The sequence below is a fragment of the Coturnix japonica genome, chromosome 22, assembly GCF_054131305.1.
Source record: "Coturnix japonica strain WE chromosome 22, WE-NBRP24, whole genome shotgun sequence".
Lineage (NCBI taxonomy): Eukaryota > Metazoa > Chordata > Aves > Galliformes > Phasianidae > Coturnix > Coturnix japonica.
In genome coordinates, this window is record NC_140684.1 from 7,486,705 (window position 1) to 7,502,716 (window position 16,012).

The 16,012-nt window shown below is 42.8% G+C and overlaps 1 protein-coding gene across 9 annotated transcripts in view; it reads right to left on the reverse strand.

The window, feature by feature from the left end:
• Positions 1-16,012, reverse strand: part of CUX1 (cut like homeobox 1) — a 195,015-nt gene that overhangs the window by 48,401 nt on the left and 130,602 nt on the right. For 2 of the 9 annotated variants that reach the window (XM_085522354.1, XM_085522353.1), the window contains exons 12-18: positions 13,019-13,077; positions 9,149-9,197; positions 8,026-8,122; positions 6,253-6,618; positions 5,334-5,399; positions 3,842-3,943; positions 1,100-1,926 (exon numbers count right to left, since the gene is read on the reverse strand). In XM_085522354.1, the coding sequence (XP_085378480.1) occupies positions 1,100-1,926; positions 3,842-3,943; positions 5,334-5,399; positions 6,253-6,618; positions 8,026-8,122; positions 9,149-9,197; positions 13,019-13,077 (1,566 nt within the window). Of the gene's footprint in view, positions 1-1,099; positions 1,927-3,841; positions 3,944-5,333; positions 5,400-6,252; positions 6,925-8,025; positions 8,123-9,148; positions 9,198-13,018; positions 13,078-16,012 lie in introns of all 9 variants that reach the window. The other 7 variants (XM_085522350.1, XM_085522349.1, XM_085522352.1 and 4 more) reach the window with 5 other exon arrangements.

The following is a 16,012-nucleotide window of genomic DNA, read 5'->3' on the forward strand; positions in this document are numbered from 1 at the left end:
ATGGTACGAGATCTGCATGCTTTCCATCCTGTCAAACAATTTCATCGGTTCTAACAGCAAAAACACAGCACAGCAGCACACAGAGGTAGATAAAACAGGACATGATTGCCACGTATTTTGTTCTCAAGCAAATATAATTGGGACTTCTGAGACTAGGCCTGAAATTGGTTCATTTCTTTGGTGTGAATTCTAACGATGTGTGTTTTCACCTGTAGCAGCAGCAGCTCCATGACAGCAACTACTCAAGAACACGGCCATGCACAGCAGAGAGGGGGTTCAGATGGGCAGGCTGCTCATTTGCCAGGAGCTCAGCACCGGGTGCAGGGATTAAAATTCACCCTTATGAAAAGTGTCACAGGATCCTTAACGACCCTGAGAGGTCAGGCTTTTCATTTAGCATTTGGTGAAAAGGTAACAGGGCAATGGCAGCTCCTTCTGCACCACTGGATCCATTCAACTCGCTATGGGAAGAAGGAACATGGGGTGCCCACCACTCCTCACAGCCTGCAAGTGCTTTCTGGTGCTCAGTGCTCCTTATCTTGGTCTACATCTGTCATCAGGTGTGCTTAAACACCTGGGATGCCCAGCACCAGATACATAACAAGGCTGGGAATTGACTTCAGACTAAGGAGATGGAGGGGATTCTCCATGTGTTGTTTAAATACTCCTGTGCACGTTACCAAATAATAACAAAAAAAAGGAAAAATGCTCTCATGTCCATCATCTTCAACCAAAACAAATTTAAGACTCTCCAGTCACGGCAATGGCATTACTCAAGTATTCCATGAATTCATTATATTAAGCATGAAATACCGAGTCTCAGTGATATTTGCTTCAGCTTCCCTTGTTTCCAAACATGGCGGCCCAGTTTCTAATTGCAAGGAACTGAAATAAATCTTTGTACAAAGTCTGTGCAATTCACAGGAGGCAGGAAAACCAGCACTTTCCTTCAGCAACCTAAACAAAAACATTTCAATTTCCATAAAGCACACGTTCAAACCCCTTCTGTGGCACGGCTGTGTTAAACTGAGCTGTGTACTGATGTAAGGAGCATAAAGCACATCAAAACACCGGGGTAATAAGAGAACCAATTCTTTACCTTTTCCCCAAAGATCCTTTGGCAGATGCCATTCTTTGCTAGCTTTTCTTTGACCTGCCGCGTTAGTTCTATCGTATCCACTTCCTGGTACATATAAATCTCATACTGCTCAGGTGTCAGAGGAGGAACTGAAGGTTTGGATGGCTTGGACAAGGACACGATAGGGGATGAAGGGAGGGGGCTATTTTGTGGCGTCTCACTGCGACTCGCCCCAGTCATGCTCAATTCAGAACTCTGCGAGTACGGAGATTCAGCGTTTGGCCACTCTTTCCAATACTCTGAAGAAGATGGTCCTTGGAGCTGGCTACGATCTGGCCTAGTCTGATTGCTGACCTTTTCTTTTCCACCACTGGCTTCCTCAACTTTTATATCTTCGGGAAGAGCTGCATTTCTTCTCTCATGCTGCACAGTATTCCACCAATGGTCCTTCCAAACACCACCACGTCCCAACTCATTTTTAACATGCCTCAACATACCCTGGGCAGAATCACTTATTCCATGAAGCTCTAAAACAGGCGCCTCCTGCGGCTCCTTTTTGAGCCCAGAGAGGTTCTGCAATGCAGAGATACTGGAATCAGTAACAGATGAATGTTTCTTCAGGGATATGGCCAAAGGAGGATAGCTGGAAACCGAAGACATTGCAGATGTAGATACTAGTTTGGGGGACAGGATAGAAATGTCAGCTTGAGACAAAGGTGTTGTTTTTAAGGCAGGATCAAGGGCAGCCTGCTGTGCCTCCATTTCGCGTCGGGCTTGTTGCAGAATGGATCGAATAGCATCATCAGAATTGCCACTGCTAGATGCAGAAGGCGGCTGAGCCGGCTCAGCTATGAAAAACAACCAAAAGACTAAATGCAACAGAGGAACATGCTTTATATTCAACATGCGCTACTGTAAATATTTCCCTGTATGAAAAAGGGCTGCAGTAAATTTCTGGATGGGAGGGAGGGAAGGGGGGGAGGTTTTCACTAAGCAACGATTCTCACTTTTCAAAGTAAGGTAAGATTTCCAAAGTTCTGCACTGGAAAATGTCTATCATTGCCAAAGGGCTGGACGTTTGCACGCACTGACCCAACTGCAGAAGGCTGTTACCATTTGCATGTTTTCCACCATTGTAAAAATCATCAAATAAATGAAAAATCAAGCCTTCGACTCTTCTTCTCCCACTCCCAAGTGGTCAGTAATGTTTTATGATTCTATTTACAGAGTTATTTAACCTTTCCCTTCTATCTCCACAAATGAATTGTATGCACTCAAAGCTGAGCACAGCTGCATTCACCTGGGTGGCCTATTAATAACCTCTTATGGTATAAATAAGGTGAATCTTTCTATACTCCAAAAATAAAGCACACAAATTACCACAAAGCAAGAAGTTTAGTAACTGAAATAAACAGCTCTACAAAAATCAGACTGACGCCTCCACACCACTCTGTGCCCCATTCAAACCTCCAGAATGGAGACATGGGTGCTCTTGGAAGAGATAGCACCTAAAGGAGGTACTAAGTGGTGAACTGGGGTTCTGCAGCAGTTAGGGGATGAGCAGAGCCTGGAACACAGGCATACAGTTATCTCTGCAGAATATGAAAGCTTTGCAATGGCATCTGTTCCATTATTTAAGTTAGTTTCCACTGAGGATCCCAGTGTATGAAAAGCAGTTCCTTTGAAAGCTACTCTATGCAGGATGGGAAGTGAAGCACTCGGGAATCCCATACACTGCAAACAGTGACCTCAAAGTGAAGTGAGACTGTCCTAGCAATATGCCTCACCTGAACACATTTCCAGGTCTGCCTCCTTACCTTCCTTCCTGCCACATGCTGTAAGACATGGGAAAAACTAAGAAGTGGGAGAAGACAGTGAGGCCATCTTTTCTGAGCTACCTACTGGTTTCATAGGGAGTTTGGAGGCTGAGTTATATTAGAAAGGAAGTCTGACACACTCAGCTAACAGATGACACTGAACAATGTGCTTCCAGCTTCCTGCCCCCATTTTTCTCTACATCATCACTAGTGGCATAAACTCATTTAAATCATGTATGAACAAGTATTTTACATTTTGCCACGAAATCAGCTTAGTTTTCATTTCCAAGATGACCATGCAAAACTGCAGATCAGCATTCATTCTTTAAGGAAATGAAACAGAAGTATTGCAAAGCAGCGTCTACCTCAGCACCAGCCCTCTAGATGTACTGCAGATCCCTTTAAAGCTAAGAGAACTGTGGAGTAGACAGGAACATTAACTGCATGGCAGCATACAAAGAGAGACTAAACTTATCTCAGGCCAAGATGTTAGACATTAATGAAATTGTGGGGAAACAAAATTCTTTTGGGACTTGCCAGCTTGTTCATTGAAAAAGGCCTATGTATGTCCTTACATTCTGTAACCAAAATCAAGTCTGCCTGTATTATCATTTGAGCACACAATGTGCACAGTAAGCTGGTAACTGCTGGCTACTCTGTGACCTTCACTCCAGCAGACCTCCTCAGCTCCCTCTCCCATATAACTGTGTCCCTGGGGCCTGAAAGGGAGAGCACTGAGCAAAGGCCCCATCAACATCAATGTGTATTAACTTATCTTGGGCAGTGTTACAGACAGAAACCGCTCCGCTAAATAAAGAAATTTTAAAAGGCACTTTAAACCGACATTCAAGGTTTTAAGAATATAATTAACTGACCAGAAAGCTCATGGTAATTGTTTTAATTAAATTCGGAAATAAAAGGAGCGAGAGACAAAATGAGGCTGTACCTGTTTTCTGTACTTGCAGCTCCCTTTTGGCTTGTTCAAGAATGGATTTGATGGCTTCATCAGAGCCAGTCTCTGTGGTTCGGATTCGTGTGGTTATATTACCTGAGGAGGAAAACAAAACCAATGACACTGGGAAAACTATCATTTCTTTGGCTTTTTTAAACACAAATGCAGACAGTAAATACTGATGTGCTGCCAGCGTGACCTGACAGCAGCTCACATCAAACCCTTACCAACATCTACAACACTAAGAACGCCCTTAACACAACAGAGAAAAAACACCCTCATTGCATGAAAGCTGTGCACCTGCTGCACTGTGTGGTGAGAGCACTAACATCACCAGAGGAAGAGCTATGTGGTCATATCGCATATTCATGTATAACACACAGGTCTGTATTTTTACCTTCCCTTTCCATTCTTTTTTTCCTTAACTTTTTCCTTTTCTTTTTGGAGGGGGAATGGAGACAGAAGGGAAAAGTGGAGGAGAAAGGAAGAAAGACAGAAACATCAGCACAGGAACCATCCTTGAAAACTGCATCAGCTACCAGGCAAAGCAGGACGAGGGCACATTCAGATCAGAACAGACTGTCAAAAACCTGGATACAGGAAATCAAACCTAATCTGTGCCTTTCTAGAGGCTGGTACATTAACAGGAGCAGCCATTTAAGCACTGATACCATTTAAAGTTCTCTCCAGCTAGGAGCTATTCCTTGTCTTTTGTTGGATTTTCTTTTCCCCTTTGTTTTTTCTTTTAATCACTACGGGGAGAGAAAGAAGGGAAAATTCCTAAGACTGGGAAACTACTGCCTTGTTCATTAATGGATTATCAATTGTAAGCAAACCTCATAACTTCTGACCGAAATCAAAACAACTTGAGGGGCTTTGAGGTAGGAGTTTTTGCTTTTCTTTTTGTCTGCCTAAAAGCAAAATGCTGCAGCCGATGTGCTACAAAGCAAAACGTTCATACTTTAATGATAATTTACTGATCGGATGTCTTTTTGTTCAGTCTCTTTCATACACCATACTAAATGAAGCACCACGCTAATTTAACAGCTGATTCGAGTGTATTTGTCAACATAAGCCCCGTGAGGAGAAAGAAGGAAAATCGAGAGCAGAAGCAGAATGCGGCTGAGCTTGTATTACACACAACTGTGCAACTTTCCTGCTCTAAAATAATAAAGATAGCAAAGAGAGCATTTCAGTAGATGCAATGATTTTTAAAGTCACTTCTATCACTCATCTCTCTATCTGCGTATCTAGTGAGGAGGAGAGTAGGGAAAGTATCCAAACAGGGTTAAGTTAGTACAGAAGCAGCAGAATTAGAAAAGCAAAGTGCTGGTCTAACCCATGGTTTGTTTTATACTTACTGTCTGTTTTTCTATCAGATTCCAGGCCAGAATCAAACTGCACAGTTTTAAGGAAACACACAGCTAAAGCACACTCCACTTCCTACGTATTGACTGCAAAGGAAAAACACCTGCCTGTGACGTACCTTCAGACCCATTTCTTCGTTTCGGTACTTCCTGAAATAGTCTGTTCAGGTTCTGGCCTGGATTCTCTGTTGAAAAACAAGTTTGGTAAGAACAAAACAATCAGGGGATGGTTGCTCTGACATCATGGGCTGTGTGACATGAGAAGATAGCAGCCTGTCTCTAGAGACGAGGGTTCAAGCATTCCTCAAACCCTCGAGTCTCTGTGTGAGCGCTGGAGGAGCTGGCTACTTTGGAAGAAGCAAGGCTGGCTGATTTGTTAATAAAGATTACAGCTACGTTCGGAAAGGAGATTAGACAGATATAAATAAATGTCTAGAGATACCAAAAATGAAGAGGTTAAAGATGGGCAGATAATCCCCTCAAGTACAATCATCAAAAGGAAGAGCAGATTATAAATCTAACAGCGTTCACTTTCAATTAAACAAAATCTAGACAAATCCTGCCTGCCCTTTCCAATAGTTCTGGACTGTAAACAACTTACTTTTCAGTTTCTCTAAATGTAAATCCCAGTCTCTGTTTAAGATGAATCACAGTGAAATGCATATGTTGTTTCTTAAAACCACCACCCTACATATATGCAAAGCTGCTTTAAATTGGCTTCCTTTTTTAATCAGTCATCTCACGCATCACCTATGATATTTTGTCAGAATACCGTGAAAAAAAATTACAAGACACAACAAAAACATGGCCTCAATAAACAAGAGAATAAAGAACTGCCAAGTATTTCTGGTCATCAGCCAAGGTACCAACCTGCATGGTGCTGAATAGCACTGCTACAGAGCTCTACCTTCTACAGCTTACTGATGGAGGTGACATTAGCAGCAGTGCACAAATGGCTTCAAGCACGGAAACCTTCAGCTTTTTGCACTTGCAACTAAGAGGAAAACAGGGCAAGTCCCTCGGCTGGTGAGTGCTTACCTCTTTGTCTCCCCTGGATGCTGCGAAGAGCCAGGATGTTCTGCTCGTCCGACAGGAACTGCTTCATCTTATGAAATGGCTCCTTGCCTCTCACAGTCAGTTTATTCCATGGCTTTGGCCGGGCTAGTATCTCACTCACAGACCCTTGCGACAGTCCCAACACATAATGTCCAAATATCCGCTGTCCAATATTGTGCTTGATCAACTGCTCTTTCACCTGACGTGCAATTTCGGCCGTGTCTATCTCCTCGCCTTCGGAGATGCTCCCAGCACTTTCTGACTGGCTGGGAGATGGGGCCATGCCATTTACATCCGGACTTTGTTGTAATGGACTTTGGGAAGAGATGGAGTTTGTGCTGTAAGGACCTGTTGAAAAAATCATGCTTGTGCTTCCTGCTTCCTGCATTGCCTTGGAGTAGAAGGACTGCATTAGCTGTCGCTGGAGGAGAGAGTTTAGTGCAAATTTTCCTGTGGAGGCCAGGGGTAAGCTGGGGCTTGCCAGGGATGAGCTGAAAAAGTCTTGACTTAAACCCGTTGGTGAGAACTGGTGTGTACCATTAGTATTGGAAGCCTGCTCCCCCGCGTTGCGGAGCAACTGAGAAGGAGGGGAAGCCGGCAAGGTTGCAGGACGCTGACTCTCAGGCTGGTCTTTCCCTTTTCTCCTGGCTGACCCTACAAGGAAGGTCAAACATAATGCATTATGGGGGATTAAAGAGGGAAAAACCAAGATAAAAAATGCAAAGTTTGCCCCGCAAAGGGAAAAAGTGCAGGTTGACAAGGGCCAATGAAGTGGTGGTGGGATTTTTGTTTTCGTTTCGGTTTTGGTTTGTTTTCTTTTTTTTTTTCTTCTTTTTTCTTTTTTTCATAATTCAAATTTCAATAAGCCAAACAAGGCCCCCAAAACAAACAACATGCATTTCATGTTTGCACCTTTCTTGTATGTTGCAGCCTGGAGAATCCCCCTTACAGACATTAAAACTAGAACAATTACATGAAGTGCAGTTACACATTTGAAATCAATGCAGTTACAGACAGCAAGTCCCTTTGATGTCTCTCATTCAAGACATTACTCGTCGGACCTGACTGAGCCCAAATGCAGCAAACATTTACATTTTGGAACAAACCAATTTGAATGAAGGAATCACCAATAGGTGGATGCACCAAGATCACTCGGTTAAGCCATAAAACCCTTCAGAATTCAGTAATCCCAGTGCCAGTGGCAACTTTTAACTTTCTTCCAGCTGCAAAAACCATAAGCATTCAAGTATCTGGAAATTCCATGACTTGCCATTTAAAAAATGTGCACACAAAATGTAAAAAGCCCACATTAGGAAAGCTAAACAGCAAACACACTTCACTAAAAAAGACAGTATTTTGTTTTTCCAAGCTGACCTGCTGGTAATACATCTAAATGTATCCGACAGGAAGATTATTGTGTTCTGCATGCAAACATTTTGCATAACATTGTGCGTGGGGGGAGAGACTTCTGGTGCCACAGATGAATTTGTTCCCAAAACAGCAGACGGCCTCAAACGCTACCACTCGGTACGTCTCGTAACGCCTCTTTCCTAACCTTTAAAGAGTCTCCAAGGTCTCCGAGCTTTATTTTACTATCCAGCCCATAAAATTGCAGAAATCAAACACTTTTCAGCATTCTGGTTGCCTGTATGTCTTCCTGCCGTGCATGAGCTCACACTCTCACCTCTTCTTCAACCCTCCCTCCCTTTATGAGACAGAAACATATGAGAAGAGCCGAAAACGGTGTCAACCTACCACTCAGGTCACTGTTAGTGATTCGCAGCGTGGCGTTCTCAGACTGCAGCGAGCGGTTCTTCTCCAGCAGCAGCACCTCCAGCGGTTTCGATGCATCCTAAGGAAAATCAAAGTGGGAGGTTTGTTTCCAACAGCATTAAAAGTCTCACTCAGGCACCAAGAAAGGATTTCAGAAGAGGAAAACAAGTGCTCATCTCTGCTCCGAGAGCAGCTGGGGAATTCACCACGCATATATTTGCAGGAATCGCTCAGCGCTCCTACATGAGCTGTAGTAGAGATGCACTGTTTAATTTCCACTGGAAATCATTCATCAATTCTGCGTTATTTGGAAGTGTGTAATGGAACATCTACTTAATCCAACTTCTTTTGAAACGAGACTGGCGTGCTTTCAATTTAAGAGCCGTAGGCTACTTTTAATCTGATTATAACAGGAGCTCAGATTATTTCATTTCTTCTAGGCCAAGCGACCCAAGCTAAGCATCTCCTTGAAATGCCGCCTTTCAGCAGGAACGCTTTGTTCAAGAAGAAATTCAGTCACAGAAAGCTGCCATTTACCTCCCTGTAAACAGCCGACCCTCAGTCACCAGAACACACATTGAAAATTAACCCCCCCAGGCTGATGTTCCATTCAGATTTCAGGAGCAGGAGTTTAATTCAAAACGTACGAACTTATGTAAGAGTAACTCGCTGGGAGAGCTGAGGTTTGATTCCTGCCTTTCCAACGCTCCCAGGTCTGTTTTATTTGGGAGTGTTATGTTCAAGGTTAGCACTTATGCTCCAGTCCATGACTGCTGCACTACCAGTATGAGATACATGCAAACCTTGGCTTAGCTACATATCAGCTCTAGGATCTTTAAAAGACCCAACTGCACACCACTGCAGTTACCCGGTGCAGCACCAGCTCAAACGCAATTCTTTCTCCTTGGCCAGGACAGGAAACTAACAGGCAAAAAACGTTCAGTTCAGCTTTTTACATGGAGATCATCAGGAAAGCAGCGACCATCCCACGTGTCCCAGCACCAACAGGGAGCTGCCCGCACTAACGTGAGCAAGTAATAAGAGAAATTTGGGTTAATTAACTGAACTGCCCGAGTAATTAAGAAAAGAAAAGTAGATTCGGTACCTGCGCACCAGAGCTTTCAGGTGGTGCAAACTCCATGGATTTCAATATACTGTGGAAGGCAGAAAAGAAATTATTTTCTGTTTCTTCTCCTCATAACAACCGCACTAATGAGCATTAACATTATCATTTCCTCATCTCCAGCAACACTACAAGTGGTAACAACTTTCCTCGCAGTAATTCCATCTGATAATGAATACGGAATAACTACTCAAACTAGTTATTGGATAAGAAAATTTTCTCAAGCGTCTTCTAAATCATTCCATATGCAGTCCCACAAGGCCAGTTTAAAGCGTAAATTTAAAGGTTAATAAGGATATAACATTTTAAGCTGTCAGAAACAATAATAATTTATCTGTGAAGCTTGAAGGGAATGGAAGAGTTGCAGCAAAGCAACAAAACAGGGGAATCACCGCCATGGTTACAGTGCTTTATATAATATACAGCAGCTCACATATCAAGGAAAATATGCACAAATAATCCTCCCCACCAAGTCACCACAGCCTAAAAGGCAGTTCTTCATTTTAATCACCTCCTCGTTCTAAGGCAAAGGGAAGACACAATGGCCCAATATTTCTTAAGAAATAGGAAAGATCCACATATTTATAAGTACGTTAAGAGAAGAATCTGATGGCCTCGTTGTCGATGCTTTACATAAATACTGAGTGGTCAGAGGACCGCCCCCTTCTGTTGGTGCTGACTGCCAACAGCCTTACAGGAACACCAACTTATTACTGTGCTTTGTCTTACCTATTTCTTTAAATAGGCCATGTGTGGGCAGGCTGTTATGCTCCTCAGTCCGAAGGAATGCATAGTTTGAGCTTTCAACAGATATAGATAGCATTTATGCAGCCCACCTATACACACAACTGCTTCTTTTCTGCCATTGATGGAGCAGCGTCAGGTACAGACCATGCTGTAAGGGCTCAAGTTCTTAAAGCTGCTGGCATTATATGGACTTTGCAGATGTTTACTTGAGCTGCCAATCGCTGCTGAAAGCAAGTTTTTCCTAGGACACCTCTGCAGAGGAACAGCTCTGTCTGTTCAGAGCTGTGGAAGACAAATAGACCGAGGAGACCCATCCAGGACATGTCCCAGGCTCAGGTAAGCAATTTCTGCATCCTCCATGGACAAGTATGGCCTCGAGAGGTCAGCAAATGGCAGAGTACAGTAGTATATGGAGATAGTATATGGAGATATGTCCAAACTGAAAACTATGACAATCATGAGCCAACCTTTCCATGGCCATCACTGCTGTGATGATCACATGCCTGGATCCCAGTGCCCCCACTTACCACTGTGGCTGTGAGGAGCGATCCTGGAGCACCCCAGCCATGTTCCCTTCTGGGAGGGCTGAGCCAGAAGCCCTGTGCTCCCACAGGGATGTGCCAGACTGGTAGCAGTCTGGAGTGCAAAGTAAGCCTGAATGCATTCAGTGTGTGTATTGGGTTCTCAGCACGAACACCAAGGGACCAGCAAGGCCCCTGAACCCTGCAGCAGCTGCGTTTTGCCTTGAGCTTGGAACAGGCACGAGCAACCTCAGCTGGAAACTCAGTGACCTCTGCCTGTTTGAAGTGGCTTCTCTGCTACCTGAAATAGCTTACTAGCAATTTCACAGGTAATTTCCTTCTCTTAGAAGCCAAAATGAATTAAAAATCAGGTCGATGGTATCTTGAATTGCCCTTGGAGGGATACTCAGTACAACAGGTTCATTTTTTCATATCATGTACACCTTAAACATGTTAAAATGACTCTCCAAACGTGTCATGAAAGAGACATTTTCTCAGGAATATGAGGAAGCAAAATGTTTCCCCTTTGGATTCTGGGAATATCTTTGCCCATGAGATCTCAGCTCAGTCTGCTGCTTATCAAGATCAGTTATCTGCTTTTTAGAAGAATGATCTTATGACTTCAATCTGCACATCTAAGACCACTTGAAAGACCTTACTCTAAAGCAAAATGTGCATTGGGACAGCTCGACTTTCTGTTTTTATGATCTTGGCTGCAAAGGCAGGAAGGTTAGCACTGTCGTATTACTCAAGAGGGAACTGAAAGGACACACAGAGCTCTCAGATCTCAAAAATAGTTTTAAAAGCCATTTGGGACAAAAGCCTGTGCAGAGAGCAAGGAATTCTTCCACTCCAGATCTTGACGTGGACCCCATTAAGTTTCTCCAACAGTGGAAGCAGGCTGATGCTTGAGATCCCTTACTCTGGAATAGCTCTAACATCTCTGGGAGGATTAAGAAAAACAGAGAACAGTGCCCAAAGGACTGAGAAATATATTCTTATTGACAAGATCCTTTTTCCCTGGTACACATGCGCATTATGAACAGCTAATTCCTGTCAGTGCTTCAGGGTACTGTAGCAATGTATGGGGCACCAGACTTAGAGCAATATGCTTTTTGTGGTTTCACTTCAGATCAGACTGTCAGGTGATGCACTTTCAGGTTCTGGAACATCTTTGGGACCAGATGGGAGCAGAGGGGCTGGCAGGCATGAGCTGCTGTGATGATGCAGCACTGTAAAACTGTCAGTAGTGCTTTTACAAAGGGCTGTAGCCCCCAGCCCAGTCCAGCAGGTGCATGAGCCCCAGGCCGATTACTAACTAGCAGCTGTCTGTCCTAAGTCACACTGCCCACATAGAAGACATTACCTGCACATGCAGTGATATAAAAGCTAGAACAAGCAGCATCTGAATTTTCACTGATCCAGGAGAACTCCTTTAGTTCCACTGATAAAGTCCAAAGAAGAGGAGATGATTTCTGCTCTTCGTCCCAGATGCATTGTTGCATTTGATAGCACTGAAAGGCATTGAAGTGGTGAGATGGCAGACATGCCACCCATGCCTTCATAACTGGCCAGGAAAGGGGAGACTTAATTTGCTGGCACCCAACAAAGAGGCCACTTCCAAGAGATTCTCCAGTCTATTTAACTGCAGGCTTATCTTGAAATAACTCATTTTACTTTACTGAAACTACAAGCCTGCATCAGTACAGGCTGCTGCTGCTGCTGAACAAGAACTGCAGCCAGCATGGTTCGAATATAATAGCACCAGGTCTGGAAAGTCACCGGGTGTGCAAAACCAAACCTGCTTTCCACATTCTGCAGGGATGTGTAAACAAAAGCACATGACTCCAGCTTCATCTGAAATACCTCATTAAACAAGGTAACATTTTTTCAGTCTTCTTAAAATACACACAAAAATGCCAGAATGATGAAAGAAGAGATGGAGCTCCTTGCAGTTACTTAAACCTTGACACTAAACATATCTCTAGTCAAGAACCTTCTCTTCTGAACCTGACAGCTTATCTTGTTATGGTTTAAAATGAGGCTCTTTTAAGTCTCTTAAAAAAAAAACACCACCCTTGAAATAGGAAGAGGCTGTTTGTGGCTTTAGCTTAAACCACAGTATGTTAGCAAAAATATACAGTGAAACAAGCACAGCAACAAAATGTAAGTGCTGAACACTGGTTGGCTGAAGCAGAGAAAGGTAATATGGCCAAAGGCCATGTGTTAAATTCTTGGTCCACACCACATTAAGCTGTTGGCTGGGGATTTTCAAAAGTGGTCCACTGAAAATACCAGAGATTATCAGACTTTTACCCTCAGTGGATAATAATTGTAGAGCCCTTTCTCCACAGGCACCTGCATCATTTGTGACTGCGATACTCTGCTAGAACAAAGACGACATGCCCTCAGCTATAGCAGCCACCCTGGATCTGGATGCCATTTCAGCCAATGCTCCCTAATTCCCCGTCTTTGTGGTTTTGACTGAATTCTTTATTGTTCCAAGAACACAGACTTGTGGCTTTATTTAACAAGTATTGTTAAAATAGTTTGTGAACAAATTATGCGAGCATTTAACACTTACTTTAATTCTTTCTTAACCTCTTCATAATCAGCCTGTCCTTTCAGTTTTTCTTCCAGTTGCTTTAAAAGAAAGAACACGAAATTTAGTTTACATTTTTTTTTCCTGCAGGCTTTCAAAATCATCTTTAAATTATTCCATATATACAGCAGTGCACAAGTGAAGGTTAATGACTCATACCTAATTTGCATATATTAGGAAACAAACTATAACCAATTCAACATAAACACAATTACACCTCGCTGTTCCTTTATTTACAGGGTGCCAAGCGTTACAGAATTCAGTAGGTCCCAATTTGGCTGTTTGTAATGTAGCTGCCATACATTCAATAAAGAGATCGGTGAAGGAGACATTAAAAATGGGGCAGCTGAAATTTTTACAAGAACTAATAAACTGAGTAAACAAGCAGGATGCTTTGGCACACACTGTATTCTTCATATGACAGCTCCTGGTAGCCTTACCCAGATGAAAAGACTGAAAAAGCTGCCGTTGACTGGAGTACCTTTGGCTCATAAGACTTCTCCAATGCCTCATGCCCAAACAAAACAGCTGTACTGAGTTATTTTACAAGCACTACGTATCGCAGTAACGAATCCAATTACACAGCAGAGATGAAGCATTGAGACCACTCGGCTTCTGGCTCAGGTCTGCCTGACCTGGGGCAGTCTCAATGGCTTCTCTTTGGTGTGAAGGTGCCACAACAAACCTCCTAAAACAATCCAGAATGCAGTGCCACACATTTGGACCTTACCCCAAAGCCCCTGCTCCCAACAACAGTGCTCAGCACTACAGGATAAATGCTTCAGGAGGCCTAAAACATAGCGATACATAATTGATGTCTGTTATGTCGCTTGTGGAAGCCAAATTAATTTCCCACTAATGATTTCTTTGCTTAGTGCAGGCGTACCTGATCTAAGCAGAGAAAGAATGGAATTTACTGCCTCGCATTCTCCATGCTTAAGCTCAGGCTGAATTTCTGGTAGTAACACAGAATCCCAAAGAAATGACATAAGGATGTATCACCCTCAATGAAAGGGCATCTACTTTAGAGGGAAAGGAAAGAATGATGCAACAAAGAACAGGGCTGTGGGGCTCCCTGTGGTTATGAGAATTTGGGGTGATCCTGTGCAGCTCCCAGCCTGCTTGTCTGCATGCAGATGGATGCTGGCTGAGGGCTAATGTGAACCTGGAGCACTGGGAGCAAACTGCTTGAAAATGCAGCCCCATAAAGTCCTGCAGCAGCGCAGATCTGGGCACACCAACAGCAGGGCTGGGGCAGATGCTATGGGAAGCAGAGCCATTCTGCCCCTTAACTCTGTGCCTCATAAGGTAACATCTTATTTTGGAGTCTAGAGCAGAACAGCTCTAACAGCAGGGATAACTGGCTAATTACATTAGTTCTCAGTGTAAGAAGCACTGGAGTGCATGTAAAACAACCAGTGTTGTCAGGTAAAATGTTACTTACTTAGGCAAGGATACATTAAGAAAAAAGCCTTCTGCACAAACACATATAAAATACAGAAAAACGACTGATTTCCATTTTAATGCAACCAATATTGAATGTAATTCTGTCTGGGTGTGTGTCATATTCAGTAACTGTCAGGAAATTTTAGGCAAGAAAACATATTAATGAAAAAAAAAGATGCTGATAGAATGAAGCTGGTTTGGACTCTTGGGGCATAAGACCACTTTTATGCTGTTATAGCAGTATGACAAGCAGCAATCTTTTACTTTGAATTGTATAAAAAACACATACATCCATCATTCCCAAGTACCTAATACAGAGACTGTTGCCATGAAAATCTGCACCTAAATGTATACTTTCACTAAACAATACAAACCAACACCCGGGAATGCAGTGCCCATATATAAGCAGACCATTTAGACACTTGGCATCTTCCCAGTCAATGACTGCTTTAAAATGTATTAGTATGGTAATTGTCTCGAAGAACCCTGTAAAATGCACAGAACATAGCATAACAAAGGCTCAAGCTGTGAGACAATCTGGAGGAACTAATATCTTGCACTAAATATCAACCTGGTTAATTCAGACAAAATACATCCTAACATCCTCCAGCACAACCAAATGCACTGAGATAGAGAAGGAAAGGGGTGGACTGGTGGCATTTCTATACACTACATCTGCAAGCATTCCATGTTAAGGAATCACGTTGCATTTGCTGTATGAATGAACCCATCAGAGCACGCACATACTGGGTCCCCTCTTGTTTTAAAGATCAAATAACCCTTATCATATCGTTAACTAAAGTGTCTGAGGTAAAACAGAATGAGCTTTATTTAAAGAAAAAAACCTTAATGTCTTAGTTTAGTCTAGAGTGATAAACCATAAAGACCAGTTAAGCAAGGTTACCTGCTGTATCTTTGCTAACTGGCACTGCTGTGTTTTAACTGGGTGGCAGGGAAGATCTAACTGCCAGCAATGAAGGGTTAACATAATTACAGCTAGAAAAGTCTCGTTACTAGAGGACATATTTTGATTATTAGATCAGATGAAGATAAAGAAGCAATAATTTTGGGAGTATTTCTGTATTGTTTCATTAAGTCATAGAGCATTAAAGAATTCCCCCAAGATACGGTCTGAGAACATTGCTTTAATTTGTGAAACTATGATTCATTAGTTGTGGAGGCAACCATTACCATCTTAGCTATTCTAGAAGCAATTCCTCTACAATCAGACATGAGATCAACACATCACTACTGAGATTTGGCTCCTTGTATGACAGATCTCAGACATGGGCCTTCCCAACACTTTGGGGAAAAAAATGCATTTCAAATACTTTAACAGCACAACAAATAAGGTTAAAGAAAGGTGAAATGACTGAAACTTCATCAATAGCATCACGGCATAATCAACTGGATCCTAAATACAAAGCATCAGCTGGGCAGGACTGGGAAAATGGGAGATTACCAAAATGCAAATCAAAGCCTCGCTCTGTCATTTCTGTGATCCTCTTCCCTTTGAAGTTAATGGCTAAA